The 25,584-nt window shown below is 37.8% G+C and overlaps 4 protein-coding genes across 5 annotated transcripts; 2 read left to right on the top strand and 2 right to left on the bottom strand.

Moving 5' to 3' along the window:
* The first annotated feature begins 3,273 nt into the window (after positions 1-3,273).
* On the top strand, positions 3,274-4,022 carry LOC113702403 (large ribosomal subunit protein uL24z-like). Its single transcript, XM_027223595.2, has one exon. It carries the CDS (start codon positions 3,363-3,365, stop codon positions 3,801-3,803), a length of 441 nt encoding a protein of 146 aa, XP_027079396.1. The 5' UTR covers positions 3,274-3,362; the 3' UTR covers positions 3,804-4,022.
* Positions 4,023-6,770: 2,748 nt separating this feature from the next.
* Positions 6,771-9,878, bottom strand: LOC113702333 (mitochondrial outer membrane protein porin 2-like). 2 transcript variants are annotated; one of them, XR_003451111.2, is made up of 7 exons: positions 9,661-9,878; positions 9,469-9,536; positions 7,929-8,039; positions 7,748-7,834; positions 7,452-7,660; positions 6,968-7,334; positions 6,771-6,851 (listed from the first exon to the last, which is right to left on the bottom strand). XR_003451111.2 is itself a non-coding variant. In XM_027223484.2 (6 exons), exons 1-6 carry the CDS (start codon positions 9,707-9,709, stop codon positions 7,028-7,030), a joined length of 831 nt encoding a protein of 276 aa, XP_027079285.1. In that variant the 5' UTR covers positions 9,710-9,878; the 3' UTR covers positions 6,771-7,027. The 2 variants fall into 2 exon arrangements, 1 of the variants encoding a protein (XP_027079285.1); XM_027223484.2 differs by having other exon boundaries at positions 6,771-7,334.
* Positions 9,879-13,276: 3,398 nt separating this feature from the next.
* LOC113702425 (calcium-transporting ATPase 2, plasma membrane-type-like) lies at positions 13,277-18,247 on the top strand. Its single transcript, XM_027223637.2, has 7 exons — positions 13,277-13,925; positions 14,378-14,432; positions 14,524-16,478; positions 16,593-16,751; positions 16,866-17,037; positions 17,206-17,504; positions 17,600-18,247. Exons 1-7 carry the CDS (start codon positions 13,752-13,754, stop codon positions 17,837-17,839), a joined length of 3,054 nt encoding a protein of 1,017 aa, XP_027079438.1. The 5' UTR covers positions 13,277-13,751; the 3' UTR covers positions 17,840-18,247.
* Positions 18,248-19,130: 883 nt separating this feature from the next.
* Positions 19,131-24,995, bottom strand: LOC113701253 (uncharacterized). The gene is made up of 5 exons (XM_027221815.2): positions 23,815-24,995; positions 22,728-23,192; positions 21,524-22,603; positions 20,713-20,845; positions 19,131-20,270 (listed from the first exon to the last, which is right to left on the bottom strand). Exons 1-5 carry the CDS (start codon positions 24,886-24,888, stop codon positions 19,300-19,302), a joined length of 3,723 nt encoding a protein of 1,240 aa, XP_027077616.1. The 5' UTR covers positions 24,889-24,995; the 3' UTR covers positions 19,131-19,299.
* Positions 24,996-25,584: the final 589 nt, after the last annotated feature.

The following is a 25,584-nucleotide window of genomic DNA, read 5'->3' as shown; positions in this document are numbered from 1 at the left end:
TCCTAGTTGTTGGAATAAATCTCGGTAAACTCATTGGTGAGTTTGCATGAAATTCTAGTAGAAATGGGCATCACGTATATTTTCTACCAAACGTTGGTGTAATGAAATCAAAAAATTCAATATCTTTCCTTGTGTAAATGGAGAATCTATGTTCAAACGTTGGCTTGAAATGGTGCATGATATCCAAAAGTTCACAGCCCTTAACCTGTAAAAAATTGTTTAATTGCATTATAATTACGTATTTTTAATTACTTTTTTCTATCTTTCTAATAACTATTTTATTCTATTAAAAAAAAGACTTTTAGTATCATTCCAAATAATCTACTAATCAAGCACACTATTGCATGTTAATTAAGGGTGGTAATCGGGGCGGCACCGACCCCACCCCACGGTGGATTAATGGGGTATGAGATGAGTATGTATCTCAATGGGTAGGGTTTGGATTGGATCCCTTTGATCTAGATTCAGATTCATTTAATTTAGTTAGATCCAGATCCAGATTCAGACCCTTTTGGGTCTAAAAAAGTAAGTTGATATCCAGATCCTTATGGATGTGGGTATCCAATGGGCATCTATGGGTATTTTCTGAAAATATCAAAGTAAAAATGTATTAAAAATATATAGAGTTCATAAATAATAGAAAATACCATCCAATTTTTGTTTTCAAATAATAAAATTAACATTCAACAAATTGACTGCAATATTTTGAACTCAAAAAACGAATTATTATTGACTACTTCTATTTATTTTTAAATAGGGTTAAAAACAAAAAAAAACTTCAATAGTATACCTAATACACAGAAAAACTCTTCGTGGTTTCAAAATATACAAAACGACACCTCATGTTTCGAACTAAATTGTAAACTAACAGAATTCATTAAACTTAACAGAATCCAGTAAATTTAACGGAAAACTTAATAGAATCCTTTAAATTTAATGGTAAACTTAACGGAATCAGGTAAGTTTAATGGCCGAAACCGTCATTTTCGTTAAATTTAACGAATTCGGTTAGTTTACAATTTAGTTCAAAACATAAGGTGTTGTTTTATATGTTTTGAAACCACGGGAGGCTTTTCTGCGTATTAGGTATACCACATGGGACTTTTTATTTTTAACCCTTTTAAATATTCAACTGCATTCATATCAATATTTCATTTGTTTGCCTTTACCCTTTCTCCTTTTCTTGAAAAAGTTTGTACCAATTACAATGACAACTATGATTAGTTTTTAACAAAGAAAACAACCATAACATATATAAATATTTAGTCTTATTAAAAAAATGTAATTGTGTACCTCTTTTTCTTACTTAAACATCAATGTTGGTAGATGTCTCGCAATCCAGTACTAAAATAGTAAATGAGATAAAAATCATTTGATTAAGGACCGATGACAAATAAATAATAGAATAAGAAGATTTATAAGCACTTACTCATTTTTTCTTTGATTCAATCTAATCATCAGTAGTCACTAATGTTTCAACCATATCTAGAAGTAATTTGGCACGAATTTCATCAATCACCCAACCACGAACACTAAATCCAAATTCCAATGCCATAAAAATCTTACTGTATTCGTTCCAATAATCATTATATTATTTTATAAAATTTCTAATATATATATTATTTAATTAAATATGTATGGATCTGGATAAAATCTGATATGTGTTTAGATTTGGATATGAAATTTAGGAAACCAGGCCCTACCCAAATTCACGACTCTCTTATAAGATATGAGTCTGGATAGGATCTGGATTTAATAAATTAAATCCAAACCTTATCCAAATATATTAGATCTTGATTGGATTTGGGTAATACTCGATCTATTGACATACCTAGGGATGAGGTGGGGGTCATCTTCTCCCCTGCTAAAAAATGGGGCAGGAGGACAGGCAACTATAACCCCGCACCATCACCCACCTAATAGAAATTATTTGTTATAAGTATTAGATTATGTATATGTAATATAATTAATATTATTAATTATACTAATAATCATATATTTATACTAATATAAATTATTAATTAATTATAATAATACATTTATACTAAATTATTAATTATACATTTATTTTTTTGTACACTTGCAGGACGTGTGAGCTGGGGCGGGGGGAATGGGTAATCGGGGCGGTTGCGGGAGAAATGTTTGGGCAACGTTCCCCATCCACTCCCGATCCGTCGCCATTTCTAATGTTAATCGGGCAGAGCTATGGTCACTTTCGGCAAGTCGCCCTGCCCATATTCAATCTGTTATTAATTGGATCACCTACACGGACTTCGAGCTACTTTAGGCCTCCATACAAGCACGAGTTTGCTTTAGGCCCATTAACTCTTTCCAATGCCCAGCCCAAACGCGACCAAACCCTAAGGATCCAAGTCTTACTATACCTCACAAATGACACCTATAGTGGCCCCTACATTTAGGAAAATCTATTAAATTGGCCCCTCAGATTTTCATAAATATTTTGAGTCCCTCTCATTTAAAATTAACAAAAATAGTCCCTCAGATATAATCACACATTTGATCCAAAGTTCATTTTTGCTAAGTTTTTCAACCAAAAACTCATGTCTACCTCACGTACCCATATTTCAAAGACAAAATAAAACAAAATTCATTTCCTTTCACAAAAACAAGATTTCCTATGTCCCTTAATTTTCAACCACCAAATCCTACTTATAAATTTTCAAACACCAAACCCCAACTCCCAACAACAAAACTTTTTGCAAATTCATGAATAACACATATAGCCTTATATATTACATAATATATGCAATAAATCATGATATTACACTATTTAGACAAAATTTTATCGTATGTGGCAATTCATTGGTGCTTCTCGATTGTTTTACTTTTTTTCAGTTTGATCCCTATGCCTTTTTCTTCATTACATTTTTGTGAATGTGCATTTGCTGAAATTTTGTTATTGAAAATAAGGGTTTGTCACTTAAAATTAGAAATAGGCTTTTAGTGTCTGAAAATTGGGGAGGGGGGAGGTGTGATCATTTGTCTTTTTTTTCCAAGAAAAAAAATTTTATTTCCATTTTGCCTCAGTAATTAGGAACAGATAAGGTGGCCATGCATTTTTTGATTGAAAAATTGAGCAAAAATGAGTTTTGGGACCAAATGGACAAAACTTTTATATCCGAGGACTATTTTGATTGATTTTAAACATCAGGGATTAAAAAAGTTTTTTTTTTTTTCTCGAAATCTCGAAAACGTGAGGGACCAAATTGCCAATTTCCTCTTTAGATCCACTATATATTCCAAAAACCCTAGCTAAGCATCCTCTAGTTGCCGCACTCAACACAGCATCTCGGAGCAGATTAGGGAAGCGAAATCATTCGTCGGCGGCGAAGAAGTAGAAAATGAAGTACAACCCTAGAGTCTCGTCCTCCCGCCGCAAGAGCCGGAAGGCCCATTTCACTGCTCCATCCAGCGTGCGCCGGGTGTTGATGAGCGCAGCGCTGTCAACTGACCTGAGGACCAAGTACAACGTCCGGTCCATGCCGGTTCGCAAAGACGACGAGGTTCAGGTGGTGCGTGGAACCTACAGAGGCCGCGAAGGTAAAGTCGTCCAAGTCTACCGCAAGAAATGGGTGATCCACATCGAACGCATCACTCGTGAGAAAGTGAACGGCTCCACCGTTAACGTCGGCATCCATCCATCCAACGTCGTCATCACTAAGCTCCGCCTCGACAAGGACCGCAAGTCTCTCCTTGAGCGTAAGGCTAAGGGTCGGGCTGCCGCTGATAAGGATAAGGGTACTAAGTTCACTGCTGAGGATATTATGCAGAGTGTTGATTAAATTTGATCATATGTTGTCGTTTTGGTACATTTTGTTTTGCTGTTACGTTTTAGATATTGGGAGAGTAAGAGGAAGAGATGTTATGATAAGTGCGTACTCTTTTGGTGATTAGGGATTTTAAGGCATGGAATTTTGTTGCTGGGCTTATTATATCATTTTTGCTTTAATCAAATGCTGATAGTTGGATCCTTTAATTTTAGTTCATTTGAATGTTTGCTAGTTTGGATTTGTCGTTTTAAATTAGCTTTCTAGCTGTTGATTTGTGCTGGTTGGTGCGTGTTTGGCCATGGTTATGGTTTATTCCGGGTTATGTATGGAGTTATATCCGAGATGAAATGGTTACAATAAAAATTTCACTTTATCTTATTTGTAATAGAATAAAATGTGAGAAATTTGCAGAATGTGTAGCTAGGAAAATAGAGATGGAAAAAGTTGCTATGATTTTGAAGTTTGGTTTGCTATAAGCTTTGTCTTTGATACGAAATTATTAGCTGTCCTGTTGAGTTGGATGTTTGACTTTTTTCCTTAGTTGGAAGTTGGGATTGTTGTAAAAGCAAATATGGTTAGGTTTGAATTGCTATTTCCCTTGTGATGCTTATATTCATGTAAGGAGTGGCCTTCGAGAATCCTTATTGTTTGTAAAAAGTTGAGGCAGCATTGTCTTGGTAACGTAGACTAGTTAAGAATTATAGGATGGGGGTGCCTCTCGATTTAGAATATTTCAAGAAAACTTTGATATTTGAAAATTTCGCTTGTTTAGGTTGCTTGGCTTCGTCGAGTTGCTCGTTTAATTGTATTACATCCAGCTGTATTCATTTACATTATAGTCTAGTATGTGCTGCTAATTGATGCAAGCAATAGAAGGCAAAAGAATCTGATGCCGACTTACCAGATGCGTAATTATGTAGTGAATCTTCTAGCTGTTTAATGCTAAACGAATTTACTTTTAAATTTGAGGACATGGTGACTTGCTTTTGCAAGTTTGTTCCTGGAAACGGTGTGCAAAAACTTGAGTGTGATGCTGATTTGATTTTTAAGGTTCAGACAAGGGTGACAAGTATAACATTCTCATGCACAAGTGATTAATTTTTTTAACTTAAAATGCGGCATTTGTGTGCGAACTGGAGCATAATGTAGGTTTGATGCTTTGTAATTCTGATCGGCATGATGAATATTGCGTTCCTATGCCTGCAAGTGTAGTAATTGTTACTCTCTAAGTGTGGCTTTTGTATCTTCGTTGGGGGGTCCCTGGAAATTCTCGCTTACAGCTACTGCGCTACATGGAAACATGGAAATTATTCGAACCATTAGTCTTGTAAATAAATACAAACAAATAGTACTTAAAAAGGATTTTTGGTAGGTGGGCTTTAGGTACATCAATGGGTTTCAAGTTCAATCAAACCCATATGTCTAGTTTGTCTTCGGCCAATGGGCGTGATAGGTCAATTTCATGGATTTATCCACTTATTCTTATTTTATTGTAAAAGAGAATAGGAAAAAAAAACTATCATAGAATCTTGTATGATAACTCACTCCCCGCTCCTCAACTTCTCTCCTCTTCCCTCCTTGACTGTCGACTATCTCCTCCGCTCAGGATATTAACTTTTCACTTTCCTCCCTCCCTCTCTCCCCCTTCCCTCGCTCTTTCATCTTTTTTTTTTTTCAATGGCTTTGCATGTATTGGCTCCCAAGTACTCCCTCCAATGGCGGCTGTTTGTGCCAATGGAGGCAGAGGCAACAAGCTCTACGTGCAGAAAAATCTGTTGATGGTGAATGATTTGCGATTTTTATGCTTCTGGCAAGGTTCAGTATCAAAATGAATTGATAGATTTGATCTGGCTTTGTGGAAAATTAAGGATTCTAAATTTATGTACTTTGTTTCGGGCATGAAGATGGAGGAAACTGTTTTGTTTCTTGTGGTATTTCAACGTTCATTGCTGTGGAGATCTCCTGGCTTTGTTCGACCTTCTATACCATTGAAATGATAAACGCGAATCTACTAAAAATTCGGTTTGAATCATGTGTGGCGGTGGACTTAAACAGCTGATGGTGGAACAGCCGACCTCGAAGTTCAACAACTGTGCCCGGAAGTGGCGGCAGAAGTGATGGTTAATGTTAGTTTATGGGTTGATGGACCTGTTGGTGAAGGAGGGAAAAAAGACGAAAAAAGGAAAAAATAGAAGAACGAAAAAAAAAATTTCTGAAAGCCATTCCTGAACTGCAAACAAATACTGCATGGGTTTTTACGAAAACACATACCCACTTACTAGTTTATCTTATGGTGATTGTAGAATTCAAACCATAGCATTTCCTTGCCTCATCTGACGATTGACCGCATGGTATTGATGGTTAAATATATCCTTGTGGCATAAAACACCATTTCTAGGCATCTAGCCATCAATGAAACTGGTAAGGGGAAAAATTGGGTCATCTCTAAACTACAATGAAACTGGTTAAGGGGGAAAAAATGGGTACGAAAAAGCTCACAAAATGTTGGTACGGTTCCCAAAATGCCTCTGCACTGTGAATAATTCAAGTCGGGGGCCTAAAGATTCATGGTACCGATTACTCAATTGTCTGATAGGTCAATTGGCATAATTGATTAGCGACGAAAGAAGCAAAATCCGTTACTATATACCCCTATTCTAGAGAGGAATTTTGAATAATACCAAATTAATACTATGTTACCAGCATTTCAATGAACCAAAAGCAGTTTTTTAAGCATATTTACAGTTGTTTCGCTCTAGTTGACAGACTGATGACTTTGCCAAAAACGTGGCCAAATTGCTTATTCTTTCAGCAGCAACAATAAACATAACCTGCAGCATCTGGTAAGAGGGCCACAAGCTGCAGCAATTTCTAAAATCTTGAAAAATACACCACAAATTGCAAGAGACCTCCAAAAGAATTATAGGCAATGGAATAACTAAACTAAAGCACAAATAAAATGCATCACTCCCATAGGGCTCCTCCACAAAACCAATAAGATTGTTCAGATCTCAAAATGCCCAGGGTCAGACGAAAAATTGAGAGTAACAAATCAAAAACCTAGGAAAAGAACACAAAAATACCCCAAGTATCAGTGCAAAACCACCAATGGTATATAAAAACTAGGAAGGAAATATATGTGGAACTGATTATTTGGCGCTAGATTCAAGCGCTACCTGAAGATAAGAAAATGAGATGTTCTAACGTAGAATTGCAGCTGGCATCCGGAAATGCTATTAAGGCTTGAGAGCTAGGGCCACTCCAAACCTAGGAGTTTTGTCCAGGGCCTTGGTGTCAAATTCACTAGAGATGGTGAGGACTGATTTTGGTATGACTTCATGCTGCAAGAGGGTGCCTAGACTCCCATGATTGTTAAGCCTCATCTTCACGATTGTAAGGGCATCAACAGCATAAGATCCTCCAACAGTAAATGTGTTCTCATTAGTGGAGAACCTTCTCGTAATCTCTGCAACAGCAGCGCTCCTCTTCAATTGATCTAGATGGTGTACATATGATGCCTTTATCGTGTCCCCTTTGTCTCCCCTGAGGAAAAAATTAGTTCGGGTGACAAATCCAACCATCATATAAGGGTTCATTTTGGTTTGTGGTGTTGCGGCAGTTAAAAAAGCTGTCAAATCTCAATACTGGTTATGGACTCACAAAATTATTGAAGCAGAAGACTCTGGTTTTGTCACACTGATTCCAGCAGTATACTTGGTTAACGTACCAGAAGCAGTCTCATAACCTGCCTCAGCACCCAAGGCAAAGGTTGGCGTACCAAGGGTGACCGAGAGATCTACTGCTGGGGATTGCTTCAGACCAACTGCAGTAGTTAAGGTTGCATGTTGGTGAAAGTAGTGGATCTCGACCTGAAAAAAATTATTTAAATTTTATAAATGGTAGCTGCCACAAGTGAAAAGAAGTGAACACGTGATCAAAATCTAGGACATTTGTACCTTGCCAGAGCTGTAATCAGGATATTTCAGAGAAGCAATGGTCTTTGTCGATGGGACAATGTCTGTGACAGTAAGAGTGGTTGAGACCTATGACAAAAAGGAAGAGGAAAAATAGGATAAGAAAAGACACCATCTGGAGTGCAAAGCACATTTTCTGAGATGACAAGGAAAAGTAACTGACATTCGATTCCGTATCAACTTTGACATCAAACAAAGTATTCTTATACTTGTACTGAGCTGCTACATCGCCGGTTGAAAGCCCTCCTTTTTTCACTGCAGTTGACGTCAGGGCCTACACCAGAGGGTAGATAAATTGAGTTAAAATCACTTCACATGGGACTTAACAACCAAAATATAAGAGGAAAGCAATGGAAACAGTTGCAATGTGATTACAAGGATAGCAAGAAAAACAGAACAAAAACTAACTAGAAGACGTTCAACATTGAAAAAGAATGAACACAGAATGAAGAACCAGCAAGTGTACAAAATCCAATTAACAATGGGGAAAAGGAAGATTAATTAACAGGAAAAAACCATAGTGATATAACTCCAAAATAAGCCATTATGAGAGGTACACATTCACAAACATCAATTGTACAAATCCAAGGAGATGTAAAATTTGACCCCAGAAAAAATCTTCTGTTACCCATTCTCTTCAATCTTTTCCTGCAAGACACCTCCTGAGAAAGAACTTCCTAAACTTAGGAAATACATCACCAGCCCAAAAAAAGGAAGCAAAGCTCTGAGATATCCCTACAGTCATTACCCCTCTTTGGGTGGCTTAATCACATCACTTGATGAGAAGGAACATATATCAACATATTTTATAAATCAGAAAAGTAACTACTTATGCTTTATGCATCCAAGGGAAGACTGACATGAAGTCAGGTTTGAAAGGCACTCTAGCCAGATTGCTTAGAATCCACAAGTTTACTCGAGATGGATTTTCCACCACTTTCAATAGGGTCTCCATTAATGCCACGGATTTGAATGAGAATATATCCAGCCACTGATTAGAATGAGAAAACGTCCATGTAAAACATCATGATAGGTTGTTGAATATGAATACTAACATTAGCATTCAATAGTTAAAGATGTACAAGAGATTAGATCTTTGCCATACTTGGGATGCTACATTTCGAAGAGGTACCAGTTGTATTCAAGTTCTAGGATATAATCATGACTAGATTATCAAAAAAACATTTTTGCTCATGAAAGCTCTTGCGAGACCGACCATGAAATGATGCACTAGAGCTCCAGCACATGCATGCACCTTATCCATGAATAATTCCATGAATCGTCGAGAACTGGGGCTAAACAAATCCAATAAAAGAGAAAAGAGCCAAAATAGCTAATCTACGGCCCCTCATTTTGTCGACAAAACAATCTATCCTAATAACATAACAATAATGCACCATAATGCAGCCATTAACAGACCTCATCAAAACAGCTAAGTATATGAACAAAATTAATACTACGGCATAGTAAATGTAGTTTAGATGATAAATCTCTTAATTTTAGTCGCAGAATAATTACAGAACAATAAGTTGAACCAAGTGTATTCAATCTCAAATTCCGTTAAAATCTACAGAGTACTAATCAGTCAAAACCCTAGCTATTTTCGTTCAATCAGAAAAAGATACTACCGCAGTAGCGGAGTTACTAGTCCTTATGATCAAAATTGGAAGTCCAATTCAGACGGAGATGAAAGAAGGTCGTACCACTCCGCTGTAGCTGTAGGTGGAAACAGACAATTTCTGATCGGAGATATAGTCCTTGGTCAACAGATCTACGAATCAAACGAGTACAATAACATAAAAAATATGATGAAAATGAGAGGAATTACAACGAAATTTCGAATAAAAATTCCGGGGAAAACAAAGAGAGAGACGATATGGAAAGAGAGAATTTACCTTTGGCCTTCTTGCCGATATCGGAGAAAAGACCTGGTCCTTTGCTCATCTTTTCCTGGAGAGGGAGGGAGTGAAGTTCGAGAGAGAGAATCAGGAGAATCGACAACTACTGGGACTGTGATGAGAGGGAAAAAATGAGGGGTACTGTATTTCGTGGCCACCACCAAAATCGGTGGCAAACGGGGAATATAGCAACCATGGATCTGGGTCGTCGATCTGAATCGGGTGGTTTTTATTCTTTGTGATTTAAATAATGCTGGGAATCGGGTTGGGCCCATTAATTTTTTCCAGAGAGAAGCCCATGAGTTTTTACATTTAATAGTTTTTTTTTTGTTTTTTGTTTTGCCGAAGTTATTGAAGTTATTGTTGGCTCATTTTATCACCTGACAAAGTTGAAATTATTCTCGTATTCAATTACCATGCTATTATTGCTTAATGGTACTTTGTTCTTTTTACTGCAAATTGGTGTTCCAAACATACATTTTCAGGTTTGTTTGAATAGAATATTATTTGGAATAATTACTGTAACACTTTTTGTGATGTGATGTATGTGAGATAAAAAGATAATTGAAAATATAAAAAAATGGATTGGAAAATGTGTTTATGATATAAACGAAATATTATTTGAGATATTTGTGCTATCCAAACACTCACAGGTAAGTGTTTGGATAGCACAAATATGTGAGTGTTTGGATAGCACAAATATCTCAAATAAATATTAGTATATTAAAATAAAACTAAGGATGACAGTGGAAACAGATGCTCTGGATTTCATAGTGTGGGAGGTGGGACGAAACATGGGGCATTTCCCCTTCGGTTAAAGATGGAGTCGGGGTGCCACCAGTTAAAATAATAATAATAATAAGAAATATAATTATATATAACATTTAATTTAATTAATTATAAAGTTATAATAATGCTATTATTAATTAAAAATACTATATAATATATATTAGTATATATAATATAATTAATATTATCAATTATACATGCATACTAATAAAACCTATTAATTAGTTAAGCTAAATTTATTAATACATCTATACTAAATTTCTAATTATATTTAACACAATAGCAATGTGAGGGGTGAATGTCCCGGCGAGGGGCCTAGCGGGCAGTTGTGTGGGGGGGGGGGGGGGACTCCCGTCCGTTGCCATTCCTAGTTCAAATACATGTACCCAACCTATCCTAAGTCCTAACAAATTTGAACGTTGACCTAACTGAAAAACAATTGGAAAGGACCATCCAATGGCGTAGAGGTCCCCCAAAACTTCGTGTTCCTTAAATGAGAGGTCTCTTTCGAGTTCATCAAGTACGAGGTATAAATCCATATGGCTGTCTATATAAAAGCTTAGGTCATTTTTCCATCGTCAGCTGACAAAATCAAGTTATTATCGAATTCCAAGTACTATGCTATTATTGCTAAACAGTACTATTGGGATGCCTTGACTCAGATCTTCGACCTATGGCGATTCGACTATATTGCGCTTCACTGAGTTATTTGGGAGTCTCGCTACCCGGTCAGCTAGTTGGGGTCCAGCGGGCAACGCTCCGAAACTTACGGCATATATTAGTTATCGTGTCTGTTTTTTTTATTTTGGGTCTTGGTTTTGGACCTAAGCCCGTTTGGTTGTTTGGTTATATATATATACACCATCTATTCATTCTGTAATGTATTCTGATTCGTTTCAAAACCCTAATAAAATCTGATTCCCCCAAAATCGTTCTAGTGTTCTTGTTTGTTCTCTTGTTTTGTTGCATCTGTTATAACAAGTACTTTGTTCTTTTTTTTTTTTAAAAAAAATTAATTTAATTTAATGCATATTGATGTTCCATAAGTACCTTTAAAAAGTCCCGAAGAGGAAGATCAAATACATATACCCAACCTATCGAGGTTTATGAATTCTGGGTCCAATCAATGGGAGCAAGAATTTGCAGGAATATTTGTAGTAGTCAAGACTTCATGCAACATATGTACGCTCATTTTCCTAGCTTAAACTTCAGTCAAAACAAGACAAACTTCAAAGTCCTAATCAGCAGTCTCATACCATACAGCAATTGATTTGCTTGATCGGGACGTACGAAAGAGAGAATGCAAATACAAGGAAGCTATCTAGCTAAAACAGGATAAAGGAATGATCATTTACGGAAAGGGGAATTTATGCCAAGTGTTGACCCGTTCCCCTGAGCTGTCAATAAATTAATGATTAGAGGAGAAGAAATAACCAACTCAACTCATCTCGCTTTACACGACGGTAAGATAATTAAACTCAAACATCTTCTTCTTTAGAGGCACATCAGTCTAAAAGTTGGAAAACAAATTGGGTCCTGAGAAGACAGAACTTTGTTCATCTGATCGCAAGTCTTTTTTTTTGGAGAAACGAAAACTTTGACATCTGATCGCAAGTCATGCTAGACAATAATATTTATGCACAGGCTTATTATGATCTATCTGGATGGGATGTATTTGCCCCTGCTTTTTGCTCGATAAATTGCTTCCATTGATAGTCAGGGAAACAAAAGAAAAAGAAAAAGAGGAAGACATAATAAAAGTACATTTGTCCTGTTAATTAGTCATGGGTCACGTTCTTGGAGTTTGTAAATCGGTCCAAGTTGATTTGGTAGTTGCGGTTGGCAGAGTTAGGCAACTCTGGACGAAATCAGAATACTAGTGGCTGGCCCAGCCTGCGTTTTACACCAACCATTATTGTGTTTCAGCATTGCTTATTTAATTGAAAAAACAAAAAAAGAAATCCTTTAGCATCCGGTTCCCTCACCTTCAATTATTGTACGCGCAAAAGCCCATCAGTCCTCTGAACCAGAGTCACAGCAATAGGACACCAAACAACGAAAAAGTTTTATTCCAAGATTTTTTCTTTATACAGAATCCCTTGTGGAAGAGATCAAATACTAATAAATATGTCTGTGCAGGTTCACAGATTCTCGCAGCCAATTGTAACCAAGCTTCCGAAAGAGGAGGAGACACTCGAAGACGTGCATCTAGTTAAAAAATTTATTCACTATATATATAGAATTCGAACTCTCGACTTGTGGCCCGATGAGCATCTAGTTTTCTAGTCGCTTGTACACCTTTAATAAAGAGGCTAGCACATAGACAAAGAATACTTACCGCGTAAAAACTACTGCTACACGGTTTCAGTCCGCGTAACGACTGACGACCCCACCCTCCCTCCACCAAAGAATCCATCACCTGTAAAGCAACGATAGGCTGCCACGGCCTAATCAATAAAGGGAGTTACTTTCCTTCTAACGTCAGCTTTGGTTTTGACTCTTACCGAAATAAAGGATTTAATTAATGAGTACTTAGAGTTGGTTTTAAAAAATATTAGTATTAATTTAAAAAGCATTCAGATGCAGGAAGATATAATAAATATATAACTGTGTGTATATTTACTGAGTAGATTATGTACAATTTACTAAGTCAGATGCCGAGTTCCCTCTGAATACCTGTTTCAAAAATCCATATGAAAAGGAAAAAGAAAAAAAACAAAGGGCCTACATTTTAACTCGTGATAGACAAAAAAGCAAACGCTTATGCAATAAACTAGTCTAATAAAATGCGATGAATCCCGCATGTTTCGTTCAAATCACACCTCAAAATCCATATTGACCGTTGTAACTGAAGTAATAGCAGTAGTAGCATCAAGCAACAAGCTTTGTGGCTATGGTGCAGTGCAGCGCCACCAAGTAATGTACTAATACCCAAGGAAATCGGATCTTCATTTGCTGCCTCCTTTCTACCTACTTCATTTCTCGTCTCGTTCTTTTCTGATTATCCCCTTAGTCCCATTTCAGTTCCGTTCCGCCCCTTCCAAGAGAAAATTGCTCAGAAACTTCGCCATGTTGGCGTCATCCTCAAAGCATATAACGGAGGATGCTTCTTTGCTTTCTACTTGAAATTGTCCTTCTCCTTTTTTAATCACAGCCCGCGTACGATCCCAGACTTTTCCTTGTAGTTCCTCCTTTGTTTTTGCTTATATAAACACTGCACCGCAGTGCTTGGTTGAAAACAACGTTTATTTTGATATTGTGCATGTGTACGAAACAAAATCATTGCAAGATTGACAGTAATGGAGAGCTACTTGAATGAGAATTTTGAGGTGAAGCCTAAGAATTCGTCCGAGGAGGTTTTGCAACGATGGAGGGATCTCTGTGGGGTTGTGAAAAATCCCAAGCGGCGGTTTCGATTTACTGCCAATCTTTCCAAGCGTTACGAAGCGGCTGCTATGCGCCGTACCAATCAGGTCCCCTCCATTTCCTATTTTCTTTCTTTTCTGCTGGAATTTTTACAAGACATGGAATCAAGAAATTTTTTTTCTTGATCCCCATGATATTTTTTCGTGATCCCTTGATCTTTTTGAGTATATTGAAGGGAAATTAGTAGAAAATCAGGAAATGCACAGAAATAATTCTGGTGACTTTGAGCCAAGACCTCTGCTTTTTTATGATCATTGCTGAATTTGCAAGGGCTTGACGCATGGACTTCATGCTTTTCATACTTGAAATTTTTTTTATTAAAAAAGTGATTTAATGATACCATGTTTAAATACTTGTAGCATTTGCCACCAGTTGAATAAATACTTGTATTGACTGCCTTACATGACCCCAAAAACCCAGCCCGGTTATGTGCCTTTAACAAGATTGCAACTGTACTTAAAAGAGTTTTCTTACCTTTTATCTGCCTTTTTTGTTATAGGAGAAGCTGAGAATTGCAGTATTAGTATCAAAGGCTGCATTTCAGTTTATACAAGGTGAGATTATTGTTACTACTTTCTTATGGATCTGGAGGCTAAAATTTTGAATACATTGTGGAGATTCATTCTTTTCGGTGGATTATTGCAGGTGTTGCACCCAGTGACTACACCGTGCCTAAGGAAGTTCAAGAAGCTGGATTCCAGATTTGTGGGGATGAGTTAGGGTCCATTGTGGAAGGTCATGACCTGAAAAAGTTGAAATTTCATGGTGGAGTTTCTGGTATCGCGGACAAGCTGGTCACTTCAACCACAAACGGCATTCCAACTGATGCTGCAGCCCTGAACCGTAGAGAGGAGGTATATGGAATAAATAAATTTACTGAGAGTGTTGCCCGGAGTTTTTGGGTATTTGTGTGGGAAGCCCTTCAGGATATGACTCTCATGATCCTTGGAGTGTGCGCATTGGTGTCTTTGATAGTTGGTGTTGCAACTGAAGGATGGCCAAAGGGGGCTCATGATGGACTTGGAATTGTTGCCAGCATATTGTTAGTGGTGTTTGTCACTGCAACCAGTGATTATCGTCAATCTTTACAGTTCAGGGACTTAGACAAAGAAAAGAAAAAGATTTCCATTCAAGTGACTAGGAATGGTTACAGGCAAAAGATGTCGATATACGATCTACTTCCAGGAGATATCGTACATCTTGCCATAGGAGATCAGGTTCCAGCAGATGGACTTTTTCTATCAGGATTTTCTGTGTTAATTGATGAGTCAAGTTTGACAGGTGAAAGTGAGCCAGTAATGGTCAGTGCTGAAAACCCTTTCCTGCTCTCTGGGACCAAGGTGCAGGATGGATCTTGCAAGATGCTGGTTACTACTGTTGGAATGAGGACTCAATGGGGCAAACTGATGGCTACTCTTAGTGAAGGGGGAGATGATGAAACCCCACTGCAGGTTAAATTGAATGGAGTCGCAACAATCATTGGAAAGATAGGCCTTTTCTTTGCAGTGGTGACTTTTGCCGTGTTAGTGCAGAAGATGTTTGGACGCAAACTGGAACATGGAACACACTGGAGCTGGTCTGGAGATGATGCACTGGAGATTTTAGAATACTTTGCTGTTGCAGTCACCATTGTTGTTGTTGCAGTTCCTGAAGGACTTCCTCTTGCTGTGACTTTGAGCCTGGCATTTGCAATGAAAAAGATGATGAATGATAAGGCACTTGTTCGTCATTTAGCTGCATGCGAGACAATGGGCTCTGCCACAACAATTTGTAGTGACAAAACCGGGACGCTCACAACCAACCACATGACTGTGGTGAAATCGTGCATTTGTATGAATGTCAGAGAGGTCGGCAAGCCAGCTGATGGTGGTTCTTCATTGTCCTCCGAACTCCCAACTTCTGTCGTTAAAGTTCTCCTGCAATCAATTTTTAATAACACTGGAGGAGAAGTAGTGGTTAGCAAAAATGGAAAACGCGAGATATTGGGAACGCCAACTGAGACAGCAATCCTAGAGTTTGGATTATCACTTGGTGGAGATTTCCAGGCTGAAAGACAAGCATCTAAACTTGTAAAAGTCGAGCCTTTTAATTCTACAAAGAAGAGAATGGGTGTTATACTGGAGCTTCCAGAAGGAGGAGGTCTAAGAGCTCATTGCAAAGGAGCGTCAGAAATAGTTTTGGCAGCCTGTGACAAGGTGATTAACTCAGATGGAGATGTTGTGCCTCTCGATGAGGAATCAGTCAAACACCTGAAGGCTACCATTGATCAGTTTGCTAGTGAAGCTCTTCGTACCCTGTGTCTTGCCTATATGGAACTTGAAAATGGATTCTCTGCTGAAGATGCTATTCCAGTTTCTGGTTATACATGTATTGGGATTGTAGGCATCAAGGATCCTGTTCGCCCAGGAGTGAGGGAGTCTGTGGCCCTCTGTCGTTCAGCTGGAGTGACTGTTCGGATGGTTACAGGAGATAACATCAATACCGCAAAAGCTATAGCTAGGGAATGTGGAATCCTTACTGATGATGGAATTGCCATAGAAGGTCCAGTTTTTAGGGAAAAGACCCAGGAGGAATTACTTGAATTGATTCCCAAAATTCAGGTGTGCTAGATAGATGCTTATAGGATATATGAGCAACTACCTACTTACTCTACCTTCGTAGTTAATAAACCACAACTCATTTCTGCGATTTTTTTTTTTTAAATTTTTTTTAAGGTGATGGCTCGATCTTCGCCGCTAGACAAGCATACATTGGTGAAGCACTTGCGAACCACATTCAATGAAGTCGTTGCAGTAACTGGTGATGGAACAAATGATGCTCCTGCACTTCATGAAGCAGATATTGGACTTGCAATGGGCATCGCCGGAACAGAGGTTCGTCATATAAAGGAGCCATTCCACTTTTTAAACTTATCTTATAGGATAGGATACAGATTTGGGCGTTAAAAAAGTAGAGCGTAATTTGGAAAAATTCGTACATATTTTCAGGTTGCCAAAGAGAGTGCTGACGTTATAATTCTCGACGACAATTTCTCCACGATTGTAACCGTGGCCAAATGGGGTCGGTCTGTTTACATAAATATTCAAAAGTTTGTGCAGTTCCAGCTGACTGTCAATGTAGTAGCGTTGATTGTCAACTTTTCTTCGGCTTGTTTGACTGGTAAGAATCGTACGTAGTATTTCAGTTGTCAATAATATTAATATGTTAGCATTTGTCATTTGTTCCTCTCCCTCAATTTTGTCTCTATAAGATGCTGAGACAAAATCAGAGCATTATTCATTTTTTTAATAAAAAAAAAGAAACTGTAAATATCATTTTTTATTTCAGGAAGTGCTCCCCTTACCGCTGTTCAACTTTTGTGGGTCAACATGATCATGGATACTTTGGGTGCACTTGCTCTGGCCACTGAGCCTCCTAACGAAGAACTAATGAAAAGACCCCCAGTTGGAAGGACGGGAAATTTTATTACAAATGTCATGTGGAGGAACATCTTAGGACAATCCTTGTATCAGTTTCTATTAATATGGTTTCTTCAAGCATTTGGAAAAACAATCTTTTTCATTCGTGGTCCTGATGCTGATTTGGTCCTTAACACCCTTATTTTCAACACATTCGTATTCTGTCAGGTAACTCTTTAAAACCATGGATGGATGGTTGCAATCTCAGTATTCCCTCACTGTTTCGAGTGATCCAAACTTGCATATACTGTTTGTATTTGCAGGTTTTTAATGAGGTGAACTCACGAGAGATGGACAAAATTGATGTACTCGAAGGCATACTGGACAACCAAGTTTTTGTAGCAGTCATCACTGCAACTGTCTTCTTCCAGATTATTATCATTGAATACCTAGGAACCTTTGCAAACACAACACCCCTCTCGATAGTGCAGTGGTTTTTCAGCATACTTTTTGGTTTCCTGGGCATGCCAATTGCTGCGTACTTAAAGCAGATTCCAGTTTGAAGATCCCATGAAGAATTGAAACATCTGATAAGGAACTCCCCAAGGGTGGAATCTTGGCAGATGTGCTTCCAATGAAGATCTTGATGTGTGATTCTCTCCCAATTGCCCTTTTTCATCTTCACAAGGCAAGTTTTTGCAGAATTGTAAAGCATGAATAGTAGGTTATGACAGAAGATTTATAAGACCAACTACAGCTTTAGGGTAGTTCCTTTCTTTTTGTCGAGCAACTATAGAGTAGAATTGAATGTGTTTAGCAATCGGTGTTGCTTGAACTTGATGTTGAAACTCCTGTATAAAGCTTATCTCTGTGTTTGCCTCTGAAAAGCATCATCATGGTTTACAGCTTAGGCAAAAACTTGTACTTGAGCGACCATTGTCCTTGTCAACTCCAACTGATCAATTACCAAATCGTCACTTGTAAATGGTACTTAATCATTTTGATGCCAGAATTTTGTGCATGCTACTGAAGTGCAAACCAAAAAATGAACCATGCACCATAAATCATTTCATTTCATTCATGGATGACATAGAATTCGAGTATTAATTCTGTGATATTCCATGTTTGATTGCCTTTTATGCACAACATGAGACATCTCAATTAATCCCACATTGATAGGATCAAATAATCCCATGGGCTGATGGTATAAGTTATCTCAAATTGAAACTCTAATAATTAATTATATTAACAGTGTTCCTATTTCTCATCAACAACAACATTTGGGAAACTAATCTATTGGTTGAAAGAAGAATTAAATTTCTCGCAGCAACGCTTTATACTACTATTAGGTTGCAACATTTTTTTTCCTTTTTTTTTTTTTTTGTAAGAGTGCTAAAGTAAAAATTTAATTGAAAACAAAAGAAAAAAAATCTTGTGCAATAGAAGTTAGTGGACAGTAAAATTAGCAGAGAGAGAAGAAAACCAAAAAACAAAATCAGAACTCATAAACGAGCAATTTATTTTTATTCCTTATTGTACTAAAAATACTTAATTAAAAGAAAATACTCCAACTTCATTTTCTTTCAGAAAAACTTTGTATCGAAGTTGGACCTAGAGGGATTGTCGAGCATATGACACTTGTACATCAAAGTTTTCTTTCTTCTTTTTTTTTTTTTGAGCTCGATGCAGCCAATTTTGCCATTATAAAATACATAAAGATTTTATGAATTTACTGCCTTGTTGTCCTTTATTTTATGAATTCACAAACTTCTCCTTTATTTGTGGCGTGTTATGCATATTGGTTTTGTATTGAAATTGTTGATCCACCGAATTCAAATTCAGTACATTCACGAAGATACAATTTTACTTTAATATTTAGACACTCGACATTGATCTGGTTTGATTAAATTACAACTTATTAGGATCGGGCTAATTAACCAAATTTAGGTTTACCCGACCCACGGACATACGTATGACGTGTCCCAATGGCCATATTCCTAATACAAACAGCAGCGACACACTTTCAGTCCTCTCCCATTTGATTCCTGTGCTCACCAGATAAATAATGCAGCCAAACAGGTTCGAGCAATGCTCTGGCGTTCTTCAGCAGCTGCCTTCCATCCGCATTGTCTCTTAACTCCTGTGCTTCCACCTCGATTCGAGGATATATGCTTTGGACAGAGGCCAACATTAGCTTCAGTCCCCCCCATTCCTCGTGATGCCTGACTAACTTCATGCAGACGAAATGCAGGATGCCCAGTACATGATCAAATTCCTTTCTATCTAGCCCAAGAAGTAAACCATTCAAGAAAATCACTCCCACAGCATCTAGTACATCAGGGTTTGTTCTTAACAGTTGAACCATTATTCCCAGAAGTTTCCTCAATGCAGAAAACCGCTCAGATTTAGATCCGCGAACCGCCTCCTCATCTGAGGCAACGCCTTGAAGTTCATAGAACTCGATCTTTGCTAGAGTGGTTGTCCATAAGGAAAAAATATATGCATCACAGTCAGATGCAGTCCCTCCCGAAGTCTGTTTCAGCAGGTGGATTGATCCTAGTGCTAAAATTAAGTCGGGCACCCATGGCTTCACTGCTGTAATAAGCCGAGCTGCATATCCATAGCCTAAGCATTCTTCAACTGAAGCAAAAAGGTTAAACAACTCATTCGCCAGGTTGCATGGTGCTGGTAAAAGAAGGGAAGCTTTGGACGAATTTTTGAGCAATAAGCTGAGAAACTTGGCAACATAAGTGAACGAACTCCTCAAACAAACAAATGTTTCTCTCAAGCCTTCTTCTGTGAACTGCAGCTGAGTGTTGGAATACTTTTTCAAATTAAACATCATGAACTTTATGCATGTCATTGCAAACTTCATACATAATTCTTCATTATCATCAGCAATTTCAATGGAAATTGCATCAACAATGAGCTTGAGTACTGCAGTTAGCACCTTCAACATATTTGATATCCTTTTTGGTTTAATGAAGCTGGATCCTGTGTAGAATTGAACAAAAAACAATAAACTGGACTCAGTTAAAGAATTTCATGAACTCAAACCAAAAAAAAACACACACACACAGAGACTATTCTAAAACACCAATGCCACATAGAGAAATGCAACAATTTTGTTGTGGAGATCCTTAGACGACCAGGTATTCTGCATTTATAAAGTCAAGTCATCCCGCATCTAAAGAACTACCAACTTAATCTATATTATTTAAACTAGTCTATAAAGCTCTTCTGATTTCTTAACCATTGTGTAGCTGATGCAATCAACACCAACTCGTTTGCTCATCCTATCCACCAAAGCACTTGTCCTAATTAATTGTATCAGCTCTTGTACACAAATGCTGGATTCTGAAAGGTTCAAATGTGTACCATTGTGAAATGGAAGCAGAAGTTCTAGAAAAATAGAATGCATAAGAAAGAAACTCACCATCATGAGTTGGTCTAGGCATATCAGTTTGCAAATCTGTGTACTTCACACATCCATCTTCCATGACTACCTTATATGTACAATTAAATAAATGATTGAACGTTGAGTCCAAAACAGTATTCCTCGAAATGGACTGCAAATTAGAGCAAAAGTTAGTGGAGATTTGTTTTGTAGCATCCATTTATAAGTCAAGATAGTACCAAAGATTCAAAAAAGTTCAAATTGATTTGCTTCACCAAACTTTCATTGCAATACAGTTTCAATGTTCCATAAAGCTGGGGGATAGATGATCAACAAAATGCCAACAACCTCTCTTCAACTACACATTTGGCTCTCCACATTCTTCACAAAAATATTTAAAGAATAAATAAAAACATTAACAGTTAAAAATGATGAAAATAATAGTTATATTAACAAGATTTCTAACTCAAAACAAGCTTTAAATCCCCATCAGAATCTTTCCCTTGTAACAGTTCAGAATTACAAGAAGTATCAACCAATTTTCCACTGTGTTTAACAGGTCTTGACATCAAAACAACCAAACTTCTTAATGTACAAGTACCATCAATATCAGGATGAAACATTTTACTTAGGACAAACATGCTCATTTTTAGAAGTATCTCCAAGACATTAACAAAGATGGGTGAGAATAAAATAAATCAAAAGAAACAAGAAAAAGCATGCAAATGCAAATCTAATTGACAGAATGTGCTTCTAAGAGCAACAGGACTTTGACAAAGAAAAGCACATGTGTTTTGCACCAGACTTGATTTACTGTGGAAACATACATCTGAATCAACATTTCACTTGCCTCAAGAGGTGAATCTGAAGAGTCTAAACATTCTCCTTCCCTGGAGCTAGAATGTGTATTTCCAATTGTGCTAACATGTTGCAGAGACATATGTAGGGTGAGAGTTGCATATGCCAATACTGGAGAAGCACTCATAGTATCGCACTGTAAGCATTGCAAGATGCTAACCTCAGATATCACCTTCAAAGCATCAAAAGCAGCTTCCAAATTCCTAGAAGTTAATATTGCAGTCCGCATATTTTCAGATAAAAGTAGTTCCTTTATTTGCCAGGCTATTCCTGTAGCAATAGCATAATCCTCATAAAATCTACTTTTGACAAACTTGGATGATCTTTTCTTCTCATCTCCCAACTTTGATGAGGCTCTCGAGGTAGATTTAGTTTTCCTCCTTTTAGCAGAGGCATCAATAAATTTTGTTTGTTCTATTCCAAATCCGACATGGCAGTCATGTGCAGTTTTTTGCAAATGTTTTGTCATGGCATCAAACATCAGATCAAACCAATCACAAGACAAGACCATCTTATGAGCAGACCTAAGTTCAACTTGCCTGTTCATATCACTGCATATAGCACTGCAATTCATAATCAGTCCCAAGCAATCTTTGAAAAGGCCATCCACGGCATCAGGAGAAATGGCTGTAACAATCTTGCAAACACAAGATTTGGCATGAGTAGTAGGTGCAGCAGCAAAAATTCGCTTCAGCTTTTCATCATTCACTTCCTCCTTCATTGCAGCCTTGGTAGATGGATCATTTACTAAATTGTCACAAAGGTGGGAAGCAGCAGTCAGTAAACCATCCATATGTTGTGCATCAAGCCGATCAGATGACAGAGTTAAACGGATGAGAACACCAAAAAGCTCCTTGAGGGACTGCAATGATGCTCCCTCTGATACACAAAACTCACAAAATCTTGCTCCAGCAACAGGGCACCTTCTTATGAGTGCAATAAAGCGATTACATGCTTCTTCCTGGGTTACTTGAGAGGGAAAATATGATGGTATAAGAAGTTTTGTGATTTTCTGAGCAACAAGAGGGTGATCATTTGCAAGTGAAGACAACAGTAGTTCTAACTGCACCACCTGCAGGCAAACAGACACATTTACGAGTGCACTTACAAAAAAAAAGTTATCAGTAATTAGAAAAAGAGAAAGTCAGCAATTGCTAGTTATTTTTACCCAAATATTTTTGCCAGTTTGGAAGTACCTTATGAAACTGAAAGTTCCGCATATCCCTTACAAGAAGAAGCAGATCCATGATAGCAACGCGCACTGAAAGTGCATGATCCAGAATCAAATGCCCCATTCTAGGTAAAAGTACTTTAAGGACTTCATGGGAATGAGGATTTCCAAGAAGGTACATGATTCCATCAACCGTGGAAAACCTAACCTCAGTACAATTGTCATGTGTCAAATCATCAAAAATTTTGGTAAGTATCTTTGTGATGGATGGTGTAGGAATAACTTCCCAAAACAAGTTAAGTATGCGACAACCACCCTCCACAGCCACAACTCTCACATCTGGACATTCATCCGTAAGTAATTTATTCACCAAAAAGAACTGTTTATCAAGCAGCGTATCTTCAACCTCCTTTGTCGCATCAGGATCTTCAAGGGGGAATAGGTCTAGAAGTAAATGAAGTGCATTGTGACGAACATTGGAGTTCGCTACCTGAAAAAAATGGACCAGTACCATAATGTATGAATATATTCTTATAGGAAAACAAGTAGCTACCTCCATTGAGCTTGAGAAAGACCAATGATGACCCTCAAACTTGAGAGCTAGTGAGAGAACTCAATATTCAAAAATAAAAAAGTCCTGCAGTAGTAACTAGTAATGCTTTTTTCCCATTTATCAAACTTCTCTTCAATTCACTAAGAAGCTATAAGTTTTCCAGTTGCCACACCATCACTAAGCCAGCCTGACAGCATTCAGACAACAATATAGGTCAATGAGTTAAGTTCCCATTAAACTATTTGCGAAAAGCTGCAACTTGTAATATAAAGCGGCAAGACAGTTTCCTTTTACATTTTCAATCAATTCTGACTACTGAATTAGGTCCTAGCAAAGAAATGATTTAAAATTTTCATCTGATAATGCAATGTAAAATTTCCTAGACCAGTTTTGAATGATGAGGAGTGGCAAAAGAAAGAACCAGATTGTAGAATCATATCATGCTTGTAAACGTAATGAGCTGAATTGTTAGCTTTTACACTGCACAGCCACGGTAGCACACAACAAACAGCTCTATACCACTAACTGAATCACAAGAAAATGAAGCGGTAAAAATTACCTGAAGAGAACGAAAGATCACAGGCTCGGCAAGCCTAAAGAGCAGTTTCTCAACCCCATGTGTTGTTCTTTGGATGATAAACGCCCCCAAAACCGTCCTGATAGAAGCAGCAAATGCGGGGGAGCTAGCATGTATAGCGCTCTCGATCAACCCCTGCAAAAAGTCGTTCTCGATTTCGTCCTTCGACTCTCCTTCCACGGACTTCCAAGCCCGAAAAACAATCTCCCCATAAGCTTCCAACATGGATTTCCTTCCAAATGGGATCTGCGACTTAATCATCGCCAAGGCCTCCGTCACTAGCTGCCCACTCAGCCCAAATATAAATGCGATAAACTTCCTTCCTTCCTCTGTCTTAAAATACAAGGGGGATATCACGCAACGCATTAACAAATTCTTCAAGTCCTCGATACTTTCCTCATCTTCAAAATCAAACAAAATAAACGCCTCTCGAAGACTGTAAACCCTGTGAACGTCCACTTTCTTCTTTAAAGTCAATGACCTCGATAGCAGAAAAGGCAATGACTGCGAAATTAGGGCTTCTTTTCCAGGCAAATTCCTCTTCCACCACTCCTCACACAAATTAGCAATCTCCGACAGCAACGTCGAATCCGACTCGAATATAACTAAATTATCGTGCAACTCGCTAACTCCAGGGAGTAAATCAGCAGCCGAAAATGAACCTTTCGGATGTGTGACGCAGAGGAACGCAATATACGTGTAAATCTCGAGATTTTCGACGACGGATTCCTTCTGCCTTTTCTTTTCGTTTTCGGTGGTGTGAGAAGCATCATCGCTTTTCAGGTGGCGGGAGGAACGGCGGACGCGCTTAGTAGGTGGAGTCTGAGGGGAAGTTTGGGGGCTTGAACTGGAAAACGATTTAAATTTGTTAATTGATTGGGAAATTGAGCGGTGGAGAGAGGGCGGGAGGGAAGAAACGAGGTCAGAAGGAGGAGTAAGGGTGTAAATTAAGGATTTGAGAGTGGATTTTGTAGATTTTGCAAACCCTAGCTTTTTAGCTGTTGAGAGGAATTCTTCTGCTGAGGTCTTCAGCGACGAGCGAAGCCTCTTCTCCATCGAAAGGATTGCTGCGCGTTTTTGTGAGTGGGGAAGTGCGTGTTTCTACTGTCGTCAGTGTCTTGGAATGGGAGGGAACGGTTAAGAGTTACGCGTTGTGAAGGTTGTTTGGGTGACCGATGGATGGAAAGACATGATTGGATTTGGGATGTGGGGAACAGGAAGTGTCGTTAAGCTTTGATTGGTCTGTTAGCCCATCAATTAAGTAGTTCTGTACCTTTTATTACTTTCAAATTTGAAACTAGTTTTGGCGGCCTGCGAGAGGGGAAAGCAGACAAACAACATCGGAGGAAGAAAACAGAAAATAAATAGTAAATAAATAAATAAAAGTCACGGTTTGGATTGCCATCTTTTGAAATTTTTATAAAATAAAAAAATTGCACTCCCTCCGTCCCACTTTAATAGTCATGTATTCCTTTTTCATCTGTCCCAAATTGTAGTCCACCCACTTTCCAATTGAAGAATGTAGTTGTATTTTAATTTTCCTAAAACACCTTTATTCAATATAAGTAGTTGTTACTATAAACCTACCTCATTTAATAAGAGTTGATTCTTTTTTTACCATCAATTCAAGTTCCCATAAAGTTGTACCATATTTAATGTGAGGCTATTTTAGGAAAATAGCAATCTAAATTTACTTTTCCAACAAAGTTAACTAATTTTTCTTAAACTGTGTGAAAAAAAAAACAAGATTAT

This window comes from Coffea arabica, chromosome 7e (genome assembly GCF_036785885.1).
Source record: "Coffea arabica cultivar ET-39 chromosome 7e, Coffea Arabica ET-39 HiFi, whole genome shotgun sequence".
Lineage (NCBI taxonomy): Eukaryota > Viridiplantae > Streptophyta > Magnoliopsida > Gentianales > Rubiaceae > Coffea > Coffea arabica.
The sequence above is the reverse complement of the archived record's forward strand: the minus strand, read 5'-3'. Positions and strand labels throughout refer to the sequence as shown.

Excerpts from the sequence above, each read along its gene's own strand:
- LOC113702403 (XM_027223595.2), top strand. The coding sequence starts at position 3,363 with ATGAAGTACAACCCTAGAGTCTCGTCCTCCCGCCGCAAGAGCCGGAAG.
- LOC113702333 (XM_027223484.2), bottom strand. The coding sequence starts at position 9,709 with ATGAGCAAAGGACCAGGTCTTTTCTCCGATATCGGCAAGAAGGCCAAA. Across the intron at positions 7,835-7,928 it reads AAGTTGATACGGAATCGAAT|GTCTCAACCACTCTTACTGT; the intron begins GTCAGTTACTTT and ends TTTTTGTCATAG. Across the intron at positions 7,335-7,451 it reads TCTTCTGCTTCAATAATTTT|GGGAGACAAAGGGGACACGA; the intron begins GTGAGTCCATAA and ends TTTTTTCCTCAG.
- LOC113702425 (XM_027223637.2), top strand. The coding sequence starts at position 13,752 with ATGGAGAGCTACTTGAATGAGAATTTTGAGGTGAAGCCTAAGAATTCG. Across the intron at positions 14,433-14,523 it reads TGCATTTCAGTTTATACAAG|GTGTTGCACCCAGTGACTAC; the intron begins GTGAGATTATTG and ends GGATTATTGCAG. Across the intron at positions 16,479-16,592 it reads AATTGATTCCCAAAATTCAG|GTGATGGCTCGATCTTCGCC; the intron begins GTGTGCTAGATA and ends ATTTTTTTTAAG.
- LOC113701253 (XM_027221815.2), bottom strand. The coding sequence starts at position 24,888 with ATGGAGAAGAGGCTTCGCTCGTCGCTGAAGACCTCAGCAGAAGAATTC. Across the intron at positions 23,193-23,814 it reads TGATCTTTCGTTCTCTTCAG|GTAGCGAACTCCAATGTTCG; the intron begins GTAATTTTTACC and ends CATTTTTTTCAG. Across the intron at positions 20,271-20,712 it reads GCCTAGACCAACTCATGATG|GATCCAGCTTCATTAAACCA; the intron begins GTGAGTTTCTTT and ends AATTCTACACAG.